General features: G+C 41.7%; 1 protein-coding gene across 1 annotated transcript in view; it reads left to right on the plus strand.

Moving 5' to 3' along the window:
- Positions 1–20439, plus strand: part of LOC114366388 (uncharacterized) — a 50045-nt gene that overhangs the window by 17330 nt on the left and 12276 nt on the right. Inside the window, exons 2-4 of the mRNA XM_028323252.1 lie at positions 12273–12355; positions 13056–13229; positions 18764–18901. Of these exons, the coding sequence (XP_028179053.1) occupies positions 12273–12355; positions 13056–13229; positions 18764–18901 (395 nt within the window). The remainder of the gene's footprint in view (positions 1–12272; positions 12356–13055; positions 13230–18763; positions 18902–20439) is intronic.

A 20439-nucleotide genomic window follows, 5' to 3' on the forward strand; every position in this document is an offset into this window, starting at 1 on the left:
CGTATAATAGAAGTTCTGTGCTTTGTATGCTACAACTAAACTATCATATAGAAATTCATAAAAACTTATAACAAAACCACGAATGAAATTTTTTTTCTACAGAAAATTACTCTCTTTCATTTTTGATACCTCTTTAAGAATACGCAAATAAAAAAAATACGAATATTTATTATTGTTACATAACGTACACACCTTCTACTTCACTATTCATATTGAATATTACTAAGTTTGTACTTAAAAACCACAATTAAAAATCAAAAAGTGCGTAAACAAAACAGCGACTTAATTTAACGTTCGTATCAATAGCGCGCAAAGAAAACATCATACTATTGGAAGTATTTGTTACATTTACCTTCTTATAGCAAAAATAAGTGCGTCTACTATCTGACTCACTAATCATAACGAAAAAAATGGGTATTTATCATATTTACAAAATCGATTTTCTGCCAACGCTCCCATACATAGAAACACACTGTGCATCAGTGAAAAAAAGATCGCCTATTTTATTTGGCCTTATTTCGTCATTAACAGATAGGTATTTACTATTTATGTATTCGTCATTAGAGTGAATAGCCCGGAAAAAGAAATTAGTTTTTTTAAAGGCCTAATAATATGGCTTTTTTGTAACTTTTTGGACTTTAAATAAAAGCCGTCATTATTATAAGCCATTTTATTGATGTTTACCTCAAAGATTAATGTGTTTCATTTTATTAATAGGAAATTGTCGTAGTTTTTTAATATCCGGTATCCGGCCGGATAGTGAGTTACTATCCGGTATCCGGCCGGATAGTAAATTTAGGCCGGATATCCGGCCTACCGGATAGTTACCGGATATCCGTTTCATCTCTACTTTTTATAGATTATTAGGTAGGTACCAACCGGGCGATGTGGAAATCATTGGTGGGAGGCCTATGTTCAGCAGTGGACGTCCTGTGGCTGAAATGATGATGATGATGAACTTCAAGTTTTTGTCGTATGAAACCTGCTTACTAAACGATTAAACATCATAAATTCCTTTGCAAATAGGTAAGTATGCAACTCCTTCAAGACTAACAAAAGTAGCCTATGTTCTTCTCCAAGGAAGAATATATCTCTATGCTAACCTAATCAAAGGTTCTCATTTAAATTGGTTCATTTTAAACGTTATAAACCAGCAGACATAAATAGTTACTTTCGCTTTTAATCCGAGGATTATAGAAAAGATGATGACTCATAATTTTTATAAGACAAAACAACTACATTACATAACTCAATATCTCTGACTAAACAAATTATTTCTATGCAATTTTATAAGTTACTGAATCACCAGCGAAAGTATGTTAATTCAAGTAGAACCCACGGTTTGCCTTGTACGAATTAGAATCTAGGTTTTGAACTTTTCCATGAGAACAATATAATAATAGTTTTATTTATTTGCCTGATGTTCAGGCTATGGGATGGGGTACGAGACTATTCCCACCTCTCGTCCCCACCGCTGCAACTCCTGTGTAGCCAGGATCTACAGCTTGACCACCAATAAAAACCCAGCCAGTGAAGGTCAAGTTTGTCCCAGGGGAAAGTTAAACTGTCATTGGATTGGACGGGATGGGGTAGTTGATTGAATACCATTAGTTCATTGACATGAGTTCTTATCTAAATGAAATCATATAACTACCATATTTAAAACTGCAAAATGTCTTTTCATGCTCATGGCAACCTTACTTCTATTACGTTATTTAAAAGGAAATAGCTTTTAGCAAAAACTCAGGAAGTCTAACAAGATCGTGAAACAAAATCAGGTTTTTACTCATTTGTCTAGATATTTGCGGACACATTTGTCTGAAATTGAATAGTCAAGGCTAAGGTAAAGACTTTATCTATTAGATAAAGCAAAATTGTCGTCGTTTCTGTTTTGTTAAGATATATTCTCACTGACATAATACGCCAGTTAGGACAGTCATGTTTTGGCAGGCCATCGGCGTATCTCTTGCGGCATCTGAGAAGTAAGTGAGTCAAATAAAAGGCATTTTTAAAGAACATTTTAGTAGTCTCGCTTATCCCGATTGGGCAGCAAGGTTCTGGAGTGGAGACCACGTACCGGAAAGCGCAGCGTAGTGCGTCCACTACAAGGTGGACCGACGACCTCATAAAAGTAGTAGGACTAGGAAGGCACTGAATTCAGGCCGCTACCAACCGGTTATTATGGAGGCCTATGTTCAGCAGTTGACGTTCTGTGGCTGAAATGATGATGATGATGAATAACTACAATAGTCCAGCGGCGGCGGGGTTCGAACAAGCATTCGGCTAATCTGACAGATGATTTTGCGGGTTGAAACGGAGCCGCGAGTTACTGTCCTTAACTTGAACATTCGTCCGCAACTCCGTCTCAGGCTAGAGTCTTGCTGTCCAGCGAGCCTCTTCGGCTTCGAGGGGTTGCCTATTCCCTACGCCAATTGTTTTTATAGAGGTTTTCCTTGTGGTCCTGGTTACAGACCAAGAGCTAAGCTATGTTCATCATCATCATCATTTCAGCCATAGGCCTCCCCCAATGAGTTCCACAATGGCCGGTTGATGGCGGCCTGTATCCAGCGCATTCGCGCTACCTTTATGAGGTCGTCGGTCCACCTTGTGGGTGGAAGCTATGTTACTTTATCTTAAGCTCGCTTTACTAAGCTCAAAGTTTAAACGGCAAGTTTAAAATTAAGTGTGTAATAGAAATATTACGTAGATCTATCCCAACATTCCCAACGACGCATATCAAAGAATCCACTATACATTACTACAGCTCTCAGATGAGTCAGAGCGCAGGCGCGCGGTATCTTATCGGACAGATACATATTGGATTGTGGATCTAGCTGCCAATATGGCGGGCCTATTGTACGTTATCAGGCTGTAAAAGGGTTTTGGGAGATGAGCCCATAAATTCCCATAAGGTATGGGTAGTATTCCCCTAAGTGGTCGCATAAGACCGCGGTAACAATTACATTTTTATTGTGTCTCGATTCGCTAGTATTACTAGTGCTACTAGTACTTGAAGGGATGAAGTGATGTTCCGACTTTGATCTAGTTGATTTAGTTTGTCTAGATCAGGGTTTCCCAATTTTTTTTTGCCAAGGAACCCTAATTGATTATACTTTTCCTAGCGGAACCCCCGTACTACTCTGCCCGCACGCCCTGCCCCTTCCTTGTGCGTAAACAAGTCGGTGCGAGCGAACAACGTCGGTCACGAAACGTGGGATAATATTTTTACGGAACCCTTGCGGCCTTTCCACGGAACCCCAGGGTTCCGCGGACCACCATTCGGGAACCGCTGGTCTAGATCAAAAGTGTTCTTATAGCCACGTTTCACTATTTCTTAGTTTTACACTAAATTGCTGTACATTAACGGCCTGCGCCTTCCTGATACCTTTATGAGGTTGTCGGTCACCTTATGGATGGACGTTCTACGCTGCGCTTTCCGGTCCAGATCGTTTCATCCACGAAGACGCGTCCCACCAATTTTCGGTCTCGATCGCGCGGGGTGCGGGGAGTTTGATCCGAGCAATCCGAGCGGCATTACGTGGGACACTATTTAAGTTGTGAGCCTAACTATGAAAACAAAGTAGTTTATTATTAAAATGGTATTGATTGCGTTTATTGGTATTGTCTTTCATGATTTATGTACTTTTTAATGTGTCCGAAACACTTTTCATAGCATTTTTTCCACTCAGCTTGAGGCACCTCCAAAGCATGGTTTTTGACCGCACCGACAGTTGCTTCTGGCTACATAAATCGCTGTTCACGCATTTAATTTTAATATAATGGGTACCAAAAGAAGTGTTTAGATTCCAAGCAAGAATTTTGTAGCGTTGGACATGTTTATTTCATATTTTGAGTGTTCAAATAGTCAGTTGTTTGACGAGACGTGTAAAAGCTCACATTTTCGTCACGAATGGCGATTCGACTATGCTGGCCAGTTTCCCTTAATAAACTGAAGACTTTTGGAAAAAAGTGGCTGTTTACTATTAAGAATTAACCATTCTAAATTTCTTTAGTGACGTTTCTGTCATATAATCGGACATTTCGGAAAAATAGGCGACCGTAAGTTTCAAAGTGTTCCGAGCGCATGGGACTTTTGTTGGAATTGGTTCATCTTAAAACACCTCCATAGTCGATAGCTGTTTATTTTCAGGATCATTGTGCATTCTACTTAATTCGTCAACTGTTACAATTTTAAAAACGGCTTTTAAAGCTTTTTAAACGTATTTATCAAACATTTTCAAGGACTAAACGACACAAGCGTCTTATTGAGCGTTTGAAAAATTTTGTGACATCCAGCGAGAAAAAAACGTATTAACCATAATATGGTCATACAATATTTTATTACTGCTAGTGGAATTAATGCCTAGGATTATCTCAATCCTACGATATATCACATGACGAGGTTTCTCTTCCATTTTTCTGACAACATCAATGTTTTCAACATCTATTAGTCATTTTGGACGACCTTCGCAAAGTTCACTGGTTAGCCAATGACATACAATATTATACTTCTTAAACTAGCGTTTTACAATGGTAAAGGACAGATCTTTATCACCAAAAGTGAAATTTAGCTGACCGCTTCAGTTTTGTATTGATTAACCACGTCGAAAGTCAGAATAAATCTTCGCGCGAAAGTTTCCGCAAGTCATTTCCATGTTTTTGTAGTCAAGATAATTTTCAATTCAATGTTAATAATACAAAACGTGCTCAAATGATAAAAAGTTTTTAATAAAGTTGTAGTCAAAAATATCAAACTTTTCATTAAAAGTATCAGATGTCGTCTAACAACACGTTATGTTGTCGAGGCTCACAACTTAAATAGTGCCCTAGGTATTGTAGTGAGCGTGTGCAATCATAGATAAAGCATGTACCGATAACACTCAAACATTAGCGGAAGAATGGAGGGGGCCCCTCCGAGGGGCGCGTCTTCGTGGATGGAACGATCTATACTAAAGCCCGGTCTGTGAGCACGTAGAATTTTGTCCAATGACCCCAAGCTACCCATCCTTATGAGTGTGCGTTGTTTTGTTGTTGTTTCTTCATATTTATCTTGACCAAATCCATACAGTTCTGCAAATCACATCTACCACATACTCCGGTTACAGTAACTCTAACCAGGCACCTGACACCGCCCTCAGCTTAATCTCCGGTTACAGAAACATTATCCTCTTTGCCTGCGGTTGGGTAATTGTCCAATCTTGCGGTGGTTCTGTTTAAGGTGGTAGTGATAAGTATGTTTTGTGGTTAATTTGTGATTAGCTCCCGTGAATTATTGGGATGGCTGATACATTTCTTTGTAAGAATTATTAGTAAACTAGCGGCCGCCCGCGACTTCGTACGCGTGGACCTCGTTTTACCCCCGTTAGATATCATGTTGATAGATTTCGTTTCACGGCTTCCCCCGCATGAATATTTACGAACGTCAAAACAGTAGTTTGTCCAGCGCTGAAGATGATTTTAACCGATGACGATAGATGGTGCTTTTTATACACGTCACACACATAAATTATAGCCTATATCTTGATCTGGGTTATAAACAATAATACTGTAAAGTTTCAACAAAATCCATTCAGTATTTTTTGCGTGAAAGAGTAACAAACATCCAGACATCATGACATCCAGAGATTTTGCCTTTGTAATATTAAGTAGGAAGTAGGATAGGTACACTAAAGGCTTGTTTGCAACTTGCACCATCTTACTTTAACAAACGTCAAAAGTCTGTTAAATTCCAAACAAAACACACCGGTTATTTTTATAGTCACGGTTAAATTATAGTGGTGCAACTCAGCCAGCAGTTAAAAATATTTTTTCCCGTTTTCGCAACATTCTTAGTTGATGTTCTACTGCTATTGGTCGCAGCGTCATGTTATATAGCCTATAGCCACAACTATAGCCTTCTTAGATAAATAGGCTATTATCCAACACAAAGAAAATTGCAAACCGGACCTGTAGTTTTTGAAAGAAACTCTTCGGCTTTACAACATTAATATAGATTTATGTGCCAGTTTCTATTAACACGGATTATAAGTAAATATTTTTACAATTTATTGATTAATTTCAAACAAACACACGCGAATTGTTAATAAATCGATTGTAAAGTTACCTAGTTTTAATTACTAACTTCATCAAACTAGAGTTAACAAATTGGTTTACGAGTGTATGATTATTGGCAAGTTCACACAATAAATTAATAATTTATCAGGCAACTAACCAGATAATTACCACTTGGCGTGCTTCTGGAATGAGAGTAACATGCAGGCCAAGTTGAACAGCCAGTACAGTGTGAACAAATGAAAAATAACGGGACGTATGATAGGTATTAATTTTTTTAGAAGATAAAAAGTTGGTTATTGCGATAGCCTTCTTATTTATCTTAGACAATTATGTATAAAACGACGCGTTTATGGGCAATAATTGTTGTGCATAGTAGTGCTCTCCCTGTTTGGGTGTCCACGGAAGACCAGCGTCGTGGCATTATCTACTGAGATGCTACGACACCATGCTGAGTGGATACCTTTTCAGTATCATTACCTACTCATTAAATAATGTTAGGTATTGTATAGTGTATTGTCGATGATACTGAATAAACATTTTTTCTTTCTTTCTTTCAATCAAAAACTTAAATAAATAATTGGATAAAGCCATGGACATCCTGCAAGTGTTTTCCTAGAAATAGCTATTAGAATTTTGGTTGGTGTTCGTTTGTTTAATTGGAACATGCAGCAAATGTCTTTTTCAAGTTTAAAAAATGTTCCTAGGTAACCATAACAGTTGTGTACCAAGATAAGGAGAATTCCAGGATGAAACAAAAATGTTTCAAACTTTATCTTGACCTGGCCGTTCTCTCCTAGCTGTGGCTTGGACGATTCAATTACTGCATCGTAAGAAGTGCATTAATTGTCGATCGGTTTTTATTTAACCAGACATGCGAGCTTATCGTTAGCATTACTTTTTGTTCAGCACTATCAGTCGCTGCCACTTTGCTGTTAGAGAAATGTCAGTCAACTGTTTATTGATTTAGTTCTTGGGGCCAATTTTATTGGACTTTTTATTGTTTTAACTTCAAAGTTTCGTTAAATTACTGTTAAATTTTCCTATCACATTATAGCACCAATTCAAAAAGAAAACTTGTTTTTACTGATAAAATAATATTTTTTCTTTTTGCGTTGGAGTTTTTAATTTTTTTTTCTGGCATTAATACCGAAGAATTTTAGTATTGGTTATTTTTTTGTAAAACTATTTCTTTACTTATGAAAATATGTCTCATTTTCTTTATTAGTATAAAATAAAGTCGTGCGAAGCCAGGGTGCAGCTGGTTTGAATTATTAAGTTAAATTACACGACTTCTGTGATAATTTAACTAACATTCGAAACAGAATGTCAGTCAAAAAAAGTCAATATTTACAAAACGCAGCACGTGTTTCTGTCTATTTACGTAATAAAATAAACAACACAACCTCGCCCTTAACCACATTGACATAAGGGTCACACAACAAGGATAAAAGTGGGAAGCTGAACTTTAGGTTTCAGTGTTGACAATCCCTTGCCATTCGACATTGGACTCTATTTCAATACGATTAAAGTTTAAAATAGGTTGAACATTAAAGTCTACCAGTCATCGACCAAGTAACGTTCTGTCAATAGAAAATTGGCTCTAAAATTGAGAGCATAGAGTTGATTGTAGTAGATCTGCTTCAAAGGGCCATTAACATTGGTTTTGTATGGAATTAGATGAAAACAAACCAAGTCTGGGATATGTCAGGGGTGGGTTTTGAGTCAAGTCGTTACTCACGAGTCTAATTCAGTTATTTTGAATCATTATGCGGTTATTGTCTAGGTATTAATTAAGAACAAAGGAAAGGGAAATGTCAATCACATACACAGAAATAAAGATAAATTCTTTATACAAAGTGTGCCCAAAATTAACACGTCATAAAGACACTAGAGGGTAGAATTTTGTCCAATGACCCCGAGCTACCCATCCTTATCGCTCGCGGGTAGCTTGGGGTCATTGGACAAAATTCTACGTGCTCGTAGACCAGACTATAGCTGGGCCTAAGATGCATCGAAAAAGTCTAACTTGTCCTCAGAAAAGTTCCATAAGTTTTGAGATAAGACCAATTTTGGTTAATGATGTCCCTAGAAAAGTTTAATGTGTTGGAAACCAACAAGGAGTTTTTATACTTTTTATTACCTTTTCTTCTAAACAAAATAAAATCACTTCTTCACTTTGACAGCTGAAAGAAAGTCGTTTTATTCATACATTTTATCCATATTTTAATACATTAGTCCAATAATTCATACATTCAATAGTTAATTTATGTCTTATGCAACATAAATTTGGTGCCGAAACCCGTACATAATTCACATTGGTTTTTTTGTGTGCTGCTGGAAAATTATCCCGAGGGCCAACGCCGGCATAGTTGCCGATTGCAGTAGGTATAATGGCTACCCAGGTTTGTGGTGACACTAACCAAAAAACCAAGCTTTTACAAGGGCAGTGCAAGGCCGCTATAACACGATGTGTTACCTTTTTGAACAAGAAGACGGACCCGAGTGTTTTCGAGTTGACGAACAGAAGGAAAGCAATAGAAGAAGCGTTCGCGCGCTACCACCAGCTGGCGGACGAGGCCATTCTGCAAGGCCAGGAGGTGTTGGACGGTGAAGAGGAGTTCGAGGACCGCTATTACGATGTCCTTTCCCGGATCGACGCTCTTCTGGACCGCCGCAGCAGTGCTTCGCCGCTGGGGTTTGCGAGTGCCGTGGACGCTTCGACGCCGCTGTTCGAGACCACGAGGCTGCCTCCGATAGAAATCCAATCGTTTGACGGTAACAACGTCTGTACATACAAGCCATTCATGGAGCTTTTTATGGCATTAATAGGCAAAAACTGTAAGTTATCCAATGTACAAAAATTATATTATTTAAAGGGCTATTTAAAGGGCGAGGCTTTGAATCTTGTAAATAATCTGCCTCTCATAAACCAGTCGTACGATGATGCTATTGCTTTGTTAAATAGGAGATACGACACTAAGGGACTAATGATTAAAACGCATATTAGTGCTCTTTTAGATCTGCCTAGTATTACGCGTGGCACTGCCCAGGCCATTCGTTCCTTAGTGTCACAGATTTCGCAGCAAATGAGCGCGCTACGTAGCTATGATGAACCCGTTGATAGCTGGGACTCCATATTGGTTTGCATCATAATGAAGAAATTAGATTCACTGACTGTAAGATTGTTTAATGCAGAGCAGGACGTTCGTAGCATGCCCAGTATGGAGTCGCTGCTGAGTTTTCTAGAGAGACGTGCTATCTCGCTCGAGGCTAGCTCGGCTTGTGACACGAGCCGTACAGAAAGACCTTCGTCGATGTCTTTTCATATTCCAACATGTAATACAAAACCTAATCCAAAGTGTAATAATGCAAAATCAAGAATGATTCCTTGTTTATTGTGTAAAAATGACTATCACAAATTGTACAAATGCCCTACTTTTTTATTGATGACTAATTCAGAAAGGCTTTCATATGTAAATAATTACAATTTATGTAAAATATGTTTAAATAAGCATGCACAAAAATGTAGATACAATTTTACATGTTCCTTATGCAAAGAGAATTCGCATAATTCTTTAATACATAATAGCTCATTTCTACAATTAAAACCTGTACATATTAATTCATTGCATGCATCCAACACTGTAAATAATCATTCATGTGAATCTGTACATACTCATTCAAATAATAATTCAAAGGTTTTGTTTCCCACTAAATATACACAAAGGCAAAATATGACAAAAATGCCTCATGTCGTCAAGACTGTAGACTCATGTAGTCAAACTTCTTTTTGTAATCAGGCCTTAGTCGTCATGCCAGGTCTTCATACATATTATAATACAAAGGCTTTTCATACAATGGGTCAAACTTGATGGTGACTTGATCCGTCCATAAATGTCAATATTTTTATTTTATACAAGTGCGGAAACTTTTGTTTTAATTACTATTAATTTCATTATAATAATAATTTTATTAAGTATTCAATTATTTTCGATAAACGACAAGTGTTTTGTGTTTCTGTTAATTGTTTATGATGTGTTAGATCGCATACGATTCGAGAATGTAATGTTACATAGACCGGTCTACATATTTCATGATTGTTTTGATTTACTACATCTGCAAATGTTATCTTTCATAATTGTATTTTAAGAGTAATTGCAAGTTCAGTCAGTTTAATCATAAGTTTTTATTCATTGTTTACTTAATACAAATAGCTTTAATTCTAGTGCGTGTTGCATATCGCGCGCGAGACTATGTTGGAAACCAACAAGGAGTTTTTATACTTTTTATTACTTTTTCTTCTAAACAAAATAAAATCACTTCTTCACTTTGACAGCTGAAAGAAAGTCGTTTTATTCATACATTTTATCCATATTTTAATACATTAGTCCAATAATTCATACATTCAATAGTTAATTTATGTCTTATGCAACAAATGAGTTTTGAAATATGACTGATATTAGTTATTTTGATAGATTTGTTCGATGCGTATTAGGGCCTCTGGTGTCGTGCTAATTTTGGGTCATCCTGTAGAGTAAATTAGACTACCTTTCGTCCGCCCGCGACTTAATTTTTAGGTCTATCATAGAAACTAAAGCGCGTCTCGGGATAAAACACATACATTACCTCCTATTTTTTTCCCAACATTATAAAATATGAACGAAATTAAGTCACTACATTTGTGAATATCCTTCTTTTCCCCATAATTATGTCTTTTTACTTTAAACCCACCTGAACGAAAAGGAAATGCAATAACGGCAAAAGTAAACGCCACCAGAAATAGACGTTTCCTGTGCAAAGGTGCGCACGTGCTGCACCGGTTTAACTAAGTTGATATTATCTTCCAATAATTGAGGAACTTCTTCATGTGATCTTTCACAGTCTCCTTCGAGGTCTAATATGAAAAGTCACGAAAGTTACAGTTTTTACAAATACCTTCTAGTTAATCCATAATAGTTTAACCCTATCACTGCTTAGGGAAGAAAATTAATGGGGTAATCTATATATTTATAGTACACTAGCTTTTGCCCGCGGCTTCACCCGCGTGAAATTTAGTCTGCCACAGATCGTCATAAATTATAGCCTATATGTTATTCTGGGTTATAAACAATAATACTGTAAAGAGTAACAAACATCCAGACATCCAAACTTTCGCATTTATAATATTAGTAATATCACATGCATAACTCGTAAGAAACAAAGTAATAGGAAAGGGCAAAAGTTATAAAAAGAACCAGTTTTTTTTTATTGGTTACAGCAATGTGTGATATCCTTCCTAACCAACACCAGCTTGGCGCCTAGCGCATCCTGAAAAAACTTGTGTGAACCAAACAAAACTAAGATTCAATGTGTGACTGTGAAATAAAAATAAAACAGACAGATGTGGTGGAAAATTTATAGCGACTGCAATGTAACAGTTTTTATGTTGAAGATATTTTCATAATTGAAAAGGAGTGGAGATGAATGATAAAAGTCATTGAATAAAATAAGATAAATCTTACGGTACAGGAAATGCGGAAGGTGGTTCTATCCACGCTCGATAGATCAAGACAAAACAAACTAAAATAGTTCAATGACTAAAGTATTTTTGTCTAGAATATTTCAATTCATATTACAACAGAACTAGGGTTGGACCTAGTCCTTGATAAGGGCAGATCCTCATTGTTTTTCGGTGCCCCTTGGAAGTAACCACAAAACGTAACTGTCACATGCTTTAGGATTACTTACTGTCTATCTAGACGTATTTCAAGCTTTTATTTAACTTGTACTGTTCGTATCTATGTTTATAAGTTGTCCGTTAAAGTTTGCAATTTATGGATAGCAGATAGCATACCCTTACTATTTGCGAGCATACTAATCACCACATTCACCACCTCTTTATAACAAGTGGCTGTCCAGGGCAACAGGCGCTCCTTGCTGTAGTCCGGTCGCCGAGCACGAAGAATTTCGTCCAATGACCCCAAGCTACCCATCCTTATGGCTCGTGTGTTATTATTATATTGCTGTCGCGCTGCAAGCGATAAGGATGTGGATGGGTGGCTTGGGGTCATTGACGAAATTCTACGTGCTCGGCGACCGGACTTTATTTGGCATCTCACTGACCATGGCCTCTTAGAACACTGTCTGATTAAAGCTTTATTGTGATTCCGGGGTTGCAACCAACACTCCGACCATGACCTTAGAACACGTGTCTGACCAAACCTTTATTGTGATTCCAGGGTGGCAACCAACACTCCTCACCTGGTGAGCCTGGGCACGGGCCGGCTGAGCACGGCGGTTACCCTGCACCCCATCAAACAGGGTAAGTTTCTTTACTGTTATAACCCTCTATTAAAGTCTCAACTCAAGTGGGACACCATGTGAGCTGAGAGCGGTATCTTCAACAAAAGGAGGTTTTCAATTCGATTGTATAATTCATCATCATCATCTCAGCCATAGGACGTCCACTGCTGAACATAGTTTGGTATAATTAATGTCAGAAAATCACGAAAAAACTGTGGATTAAAGACATGAGGCTCTCCCCGTCCGAAGAGGAATGTCCCATTCCCACCATCATTGTTTTACTGTTGTATTTATTTACTCTAAGGCCTACACAAAAATCTTTGGATAAATCCTTAACTATCTCGTTCATTAGGCCGAGGATGCGCGCCGCGATAAATTTTTAGTTTTATCGCGTCATTTTATCGATTTTACGCGATAAGATTTTGTCACGGTGCATATTCTAGCCCGGCAGGCAGGACATAGACCAAGAGTGCCTTTAAAAAGGTCATCATAGATAGATATTATGCTAGATAGGATACTGTATTGAACTACATAAAACCAAAAGAAATACAACATTTAGGCGTTAGGAAACGACTTCTTCTAGACAATCCCGGGAAAGGATTAGTCTTTGGAATAACTGTGCGCCTCTTAGTTAATTAAATGCTAATTTGAGTAAAAATGCTATTTTATTAATGTGCAATACATATAAACGTCACTCACCCACAATCTTCACCTTCCAGGCCGCGTGACCATCGGCTCGGACCCGACATGCGACATCTACGTCCTGGGCACGGGCGTGTCAAACGTGCACTGCCGCGTAGAGAACTCGCATGGTGTGGTCACGCTATACCCTGTGAGTGGAAGCACCATGCTCGACGGTCTGCCTGTCGACAAGCCCACCAGGCTCTCGCAAGGTCAGTAAGTCTTCTGTTCTGTGTGTCCAAGCTTCTCAGGCTCCCTCAAGGTCAATCTTCGACTGTGTGAAGACAGACTTCAACTAGCGTGGCATGATGACGCTGTGCCCTCCTGTATTATCAAAACTCTCGCAAAGGTAGTCTTCTAGCGTTCTGTGTCCAGGATTTCTCAAGATCAGTCTTCTAGCGTGTGGGTCTAGGACAAGCCGACCCGGCTCTCGCAAGTTTAGTCTTCTAGCATCCGTGTGCAAACTTCTAGTGGAAAGCCTGGACATCCAGGCTTTTCCATGGTCAATCTTCATGCTTACATGCATAGATTTACATCGGTCCTCTCAATGCTAGTATTGAAGGCTCTCGCAAGGTTAGTCTTATGCCGCTTGTTTCTGTTCTAGCAATGCCAGTGTTCTCAAAAGCTTCTGCTGTGTGTCCACTGTCAAGGTCAGGCTTCTAGCATGTAAATCCAGACTCTCGTGGTCCTCTAGCGTGGATCTAGGCCAGGCTCTTCCAAAGACAAGTGTGTGAGTCCAGGCACTCCCAAGATCAGTCTTCGAGCGGGGCTCTAAGCTTTTGCAAGGTTACTCTTCTAGAGCTTGTATCCAGGCTCTCCAAAGGTTCTTCTAGGGTCTGTATCCAGGCTCTTTAATGGTTCTTCTAGCGTATGTGTTCAGGCTCTCACATGCGACATCTACGTCCTGGGCACGGGCGTGTCAAACGTGCACTGCCGCGTGGAGAACTCGCATGGTGTGGTCACGCTGTACCCTGTGAGTGGAAGCACCATGCTCGACGGTCTGCCTGTCGACAAGCCCACCAGGCTCTCGCAAGGTCAGTAAGTCTTCTGTTCTGTGTGTCCAAGCTTCTCAGGCTCCCTCAAGGTCAATCTTCGACTGTGTGAAGACTTCAGGCTAGGGTTGGAGAACTAGAACGGCGTGGTGACGCTGTAGCCTCCTGTATAAGGCTCTCGCATGGTTAGTCTTCTGGCGTCTGTGTCTAGGCTTTAACAAGGCTATTCTTTTAGCGTTCTCTATCCAGGATTTTTCAAGGTCAGTCTTCAAGCGGGCCTCTAAGCTTTTGCAAGTTTACTCTTCTAGAGCTTGTATCCAGGCTCTCCAAAGGTTCTTCTAGGGTCTGTATCCAGGCTCTTTAATGGTTCTTCTAGCGTATGTGTTCAGGCTCTCACATGCGACATCTACGTCCTGGTCGACAAGCCCACCAGGCTCTCGCAAGGTTAGTTAGACTTCTGTCCTTTTAGTGTACATGTCCAGGTTCCCCCAAGGTTTGTCTTATAGTGTGTGAGTCCAGGACAAGCTGACTCTGTTATTTAAGGGTAGTCTTATGCCACGTGTTTCTAAAACTGTTTTAAGATTAGTCTTCTACCGTGTGGGTCCAGGAAAAGCCCACCAGACTCTCCCAAGGTCAGTCTTGCTTGATGCTCTAAGCCAACCCGACTCTTGCAACATCAGTCTTCTAGCGTCTGTATCCAGGATCCCTCAAGCTTAGTCTTCTAGCATGTATCCTAGCCAGGCTCTTCCAAGGAACTGTCATCTAGCGTGTGAGTCCAGGCTCTCCCATAGTCAGTCTTCTAGCGTATGCGTTCAGGTTTTTCTTAGGTTATTCTTCTAGGGTTTGTATCCAGGCTACTAGACATCTACGAGTATGTCCTGAGTACGGGCGTGTCCAACGTGCACTGCCGCGTGGAGAACTCGCATGGTGTGGTCACTCTATGCCCAGTGAGTGGAAGCACCATGCTCGACGGTCTGCCTGTGGACAAGCCCACCAGGCTCTCGCAAGGTTAGTATCCTGCCTCGTATGTGCAAGCTTCCAGTGGAAAAATCTGGATACCTAGGCTTTTCCAAGATCAATCTTCATGCTTACATGCATAGATTTACATCGGCCCTCTCAATTCTAGTCTTGAAGGCTCTCGCAAGGTTAGTCTTATGCCGCTTGTTTCTGTTCTAGCAATGCCAGTGTTCTCAAAAGCTTCTGCTGTGTGTCCACTGTCCAGGCTCACTCTCAAGGTCAGGCTTCTAGCATGTAGATCCAGACTCTCGTGGTCCTCTAGCGTGGATCTAGGCCAGGCTCTTCCAAAGACAAGTGTGTGAGTCCAGGCACTCCCAAGATCATTCTTCGAGCGGGGCTCTAAACTTTTGCAAGGTTACTCTTCTAGAGCCTGTATCCAGGCTCTCCAAAGGTTCTTCTAGGGTCTGTATCCAGGCTCTTTAATGGTTCTTCTAGCGTATGTGTTCAGGCTCTCACATGCGACATCTATATCCTGGGCACGGGCGTGTCCAAAGTGCACTGCCGCGTGGAGAACTCGCATGGTGTGTTCACTCTATACTCAGTGAGCGGGAGCACCATGCTCGACGGTCTGCCTGTCGACAAGCCCACCAGGCTCTCGCAAGGTTAGTAAGTCTTCTGTTCTGTGTGTTCAAGCTTCTAAGGCTCCCTCAAGGTCAATCTTCGACTGTGTGAAGACTTCAGGCTAGGGTTGGAGAACTAGAACGGCGTGGTGACGCTGTAGCCTCCTGTATAAGGCTCTCGCATGGTTAGTCTTCTGGCGTCTGTGTCTAGGCTTTAACAAGGCTATTCTTTTAGCGTTCTCTATCCAGGATTTTTCAAGGTCAGTCTTCAAGCGGGCCTCTAAGCTTTTGCAAGTTTACTCTTCTAGAGCTTGTATCCAGGCTCTCCAAAGATTCTTCTAGGGTCTGTATCCAGGCTCTTTAATGGTTCTTCTAGCGTATGTGTTCAGGCTCTCACATGCGACATCTATGTCCTGGGCATGGGCGTGTCAAACGTGCACTGCCGCGTGGAGAACTCGCATGGTGTGGTCACGCTATACCCTGTGAGCGGGAGCACCATGCTCGATGGTCTACCTGTCGATAAGCCCACAAGGCTCTCGCAAGGTTAGTATCCTGCCTCATATGTGCAAACTTCTAGTGGAAAAGCCTGGACATCCAGGCTTTTCCAAGGTCAATCTTCATGCTTACATGCATAGATTTACATCGTTCCTCTCAATTCTAGTCTTGAAGGCTCTCGCAAGGTTAGTCTTATGCCGCTTGTTTCTGTTCTAGCAATGCCAGTGTTCTCAAAAGCTTCTGCTGTGTGTCCACTGTCTAGGCTCTCTCTCAAGGTCAGGCTTCTGGCGTGTAAATCCAGACTCCCCCAAGGTTTGTATTCTAGCGTGTATCTAGGCCAGGCTCTTCCAAAGACAAGTGTGTGAGTCCAGGCACTCCCAAGAGCTTTCTTCAAGCGGGGCTCTAAGCAAGGTTACTCTTCTAGAGCCGGTATCCAGGCTCTCCAAAGGTTCCTCTAGGGTCTGTATCCAGGCTCTTTAATGGTTCTTCTAGCGTATGTGTTCAGGCTCTCACATGCGACATCTACGTCCTGGGCACGGGCGTGTCCAACGTGCACTGCCGCGTGGAGAACTCGCATGGTGTGGTCACGCTATACCCAGTGAGTGGAAGCACCATGCTCGACGGTCTGCCTGTCGACAAGCCCACCAGGCTCTCGCAAGGTCAGTAAGTCTTCTGTCCTTTGTGTCCAGGCTCCTAGTGTATATTATTATGTCCAGGTTCCCCCAAGGTTTGTCTTATAGTGTGTGAGTCCAGGACAAGCTGACTGTTATTTAAGGGTAGTCTTATGCCACGTGTTTCTAAGACTGTTTTAAGATTAGTCTTCTATCGTGTGGGTCCAGGAAAAGCCCACCAGACTCTCCCAAGGTCAGTCTTGCTTGATGGTCTAAGCCAACCCGACTCTTGCAACATCAGTCTTCTAGCGTCTGTATCCAGGATCCCTCAAGCTTAGTCTTCTAGCATGTATCCTAGCCAGGCTCTTCCAAGGACTGTCGGCTAGCGTGTGAATCCAGGCTCTCCCATAGTCAGTCTTCTAGCGTATGAGTTCAGGCTTTTGTTAGGTTATTCTTCTAGGGTTTGTATTGTATCCAGGCTATTAGACATCTATGTCCTGGGCACGGGCGTATCCAACGTGCACTGCCGCGTGGATAACTGGCATGGTGTGGTCACTCTATACCCAGTGAGCGGGAGCACCATGCTCGACGGTCTGCCTGTCGACAAGCCCACCAGGCTCTCGCAAGGTTAGTATCCTGCCTCATATGTGCAAACTTCTAGTGGAAAAGCCTGGACATCCAGGCTTTTCCAAGGTCAATCTTCATGCTTACATGCATAGATTTACATCGGTCCTCTCAATTCTGGTCTTGAAGGCTCTAGCAAGATTAGTCTTATGCCGCTTGTTTCTGTTCTAGCAATGCCAGTGTTCTCAAAAGCTTCTGCTGTGCGTGCATTGTCCAGGCTATCTCTCAACGTCAGGCTTCTAGCGTGTAAATCCAGACTCTCGTGGTCTTCTGGCGTGAATCTAGGCCAGGCTCTTCCAAAGACAAGTGTGTAAGTCCAGGCACTCCCAAGATCATTCTTCGAGCGGGGCTCTAAGCTGTTGCAAGGTTACTCTTCTAGAGCCTGTATCCAGGCTCTCCAAAGGTTCTTTTAGGGTCTGTATCCAGGCTCTCTAAAGGTTCTTCTAGCGTGTGTGTTCAGGCTCTTACATGCGACATCTATGTCCTGGGCACGGGCGTGTGCACTGCCGCGTGGAGAACTCGCATGGTGTGGTCACGCTATACCCAGTGAGTGAAAGCACCATGCTCGACGGTCTACCTGTCGACAAGCCCACCAGGCTCTCGCAAGGTCAGTAAGTCTTCTGTTCTGTGTGTCCAAGCTTCTCAGGCTCCCTCAAGGTCAATCTTCGACTGTGTGAAGCCAGACTTCAACTAGCGTGGCATGATGACGCTGTGCCCTCCTGTATAATCAAAACTCTTGCAAAGGTAGTCTTCTAGCGTTCTGTGTCCAGGATTTCTCAAGATCAGTCTTCTAGCGTGTGGGTTCAGGACAAGCCGACCCGGCTCTCGCAAGTTTAGTCTTCCAGAGTCCCTGTCCAAGCTCCCACAAGCTTAGTCTCCTATAGTATATCCAGGCCAGGTTCTTCCAAGGACTGTCATCTAGCGTGTGAGTCCAGGCTCTCCCAAGGTCAGTCTTCTAGCAGTTTGATCCAGGCTTTTCCAAGGTTATTCTTTAAGCGCCTGTGTCCAGGCTCTCCCAAGGTTCTTCTAGCGTCAGTGTCCAGGCTCTCTAAAGGTTCTTCTAGCGTCTGTATTCAGGATCCCTTATGGTTAGTCTTCTAGCATGTATCCAGGCCAGGCTATTCCAAGGATTATCATCTAGCTCATCAGGCTCTTCCATAGTCGAGTCTTCCAGCGTCTGTGTCCAGGCTATCTCAAGGTTAATTACACAAAGCTCTCACAATGATCAAGTGTTCTAGTGTGGGGGGTCCAGGCCCTCCCAATGTTAGTCATCTGCTGTATGATGTCAGAAGGTATGTCACATCTGACGATGCCCAGAGGAGCCTATAATAATACACTCTTTGAGATTAAGGTTTCTTTCGCATAAATAAATAAATTGTTATATCAACCGTCCAGTCTAAACTGTCTTGATATGTTCCTTACTTACCCATCATTCTTACCTCCACAGGTAGCATGTTAACCATCGGCCGCTCCAACTACCTCCGTTTCAACCACCCAGAGGAGGCCAAGCTGATGAAGTCTGTGCTGCCTTCTGGCCACCTCTCCATGGCGCCTTTACAGTTTCAGCCAAGCGACTGTGTGCCAGGTAAAACAACACTGAGAACACAGCATATAGCAGTTTAGCAGTTAGGAGTAAGCTCTTACTTAACAGCCTATACCAGTCCGCTGGATATAGGCGTTTTCGCGGTTTTACACTGTCTTCAGCTTGTCACATCACAGTTCGAACCAAGCGAGTGTGTGCCAGGTAAAACTACTTTTAAGAGTAAGGTCATCATCATCATCCTTTAGAAGACTACCGGATAAGCGTCTACGCGTCATTCTAACAGTCCTGGACATAGGCTTCTATTTCGTTATTTACCATGTCTTCGGACCAGCTTCAACCACCCGGAGGAGGCCAAGCTGAAGAAGTCTGTGCTGCCTTCTGGCCACCTCTCCATGGCGCCTCTGCAGTTTCAGCCAAGCGACTGTGTGCCAGGTAAAACAACATTAAGAATACGGTCTTTTTCAACAGCTTATAGCAGTTAGGAGTAAGCTCTTGCTCAACAGCCTATAGCAGTCCACTGGATATAGGCGTTTACGCGGTTTTACCCTGTCTTCAGCTTGTCACATCACAGTCCCAGCCAAGCGAGTATGTGCCAGGTAAAACTACCTTTAAGAGTAAGGTCATCATCATCATCCTTTAGAAGACCACTGGACATAAGCGTTTACGCGTCATTCTAACAGTCCTGGACATTGGCTTCTATTTCGTCATTTACCCTGTCTTCGGACCAGCTTCAACCACCCGGAGGAGGCCAAGCTGAAGATGTCTGTGCTCCCTTCTGGCCACCTCTCCATGGCGCCTCTGCAGTTTCAGCCAAGCGAGTGTGTGCCAGGTAAAACAACACTAAGAATACGGTCTTTTTCAACAGCTTATAGCAGTTAGGAGTAAACTCTTGCTCAACAGCCTATAGCAGTCCACTGGATATAGGCGTTTACGCGGTTTTACCCTGTCTTCAGCTTGTCACATCACAGTTCGAACCAAGCGAGTGTGTGCCAGGTAAAACTACCTTTAAGAGTAAGGTCATCATCATCATCCTTTAGAAAACCACTGGATAAGCGTCTACGCGCCTTTTTAACAGGCCTGTGACTGGACATAGGCTTCTATTTCGTTATTTACCATGTCTTCGAGCACCCGGAGGAGGCCAAGCTGATGAAGTGTGCTGCCTTCTGGCCACCTCTCCATGGCGCCTCTGCAGTTTCAGCCAAGCGAGTGTGTGCCTGGTAAAGCTTAGGTTTAAGGTCATCATCATCAGCCTATTTAAAGCCAGTCCACTGCTGGATATAAAGATAATAAGAACTGTAAGTATGGAAGCTCACCAGAGCTGCCAAGTCCCAGCTGGAAACACTGAATTTTCGGATAGATTGAGTTTATTCTGTAAACTCAATACTCAATATGTTTATTGCTTCCTTAAGTACATTTAGGTGTTACATATATTTGGAGATCATTAAGGACCCTGTTGGGCGCTGCAAACTTAAAATCTAAGGAGAGGAGGCTTCTTTTTATAGATAGAAAGTTATAGTTTAGTTAGGTACATCGTTAATTAATTTTATCGTCTAGATATTCTTTTATGGTGTAATAGCATT

The sequence above is a fragment of the Ostrinia furnacalis genome, unplaced genomic scaffold (assembly GCF_004193835.3).
Source record: "Ostrinia furnacalis isolate ACB-3 unplaced genomic scaffold, ASM419383v2 OfSCF0631, whole genome shotgun sequence".
In the NCBI taxonomy this organism is placed as follows: Eukaryota; Metazoa; Arthropoda; class Insecta; order Lepidoptera; family Crambidae; genus Ostrinia; species Ostrinia furnacalis.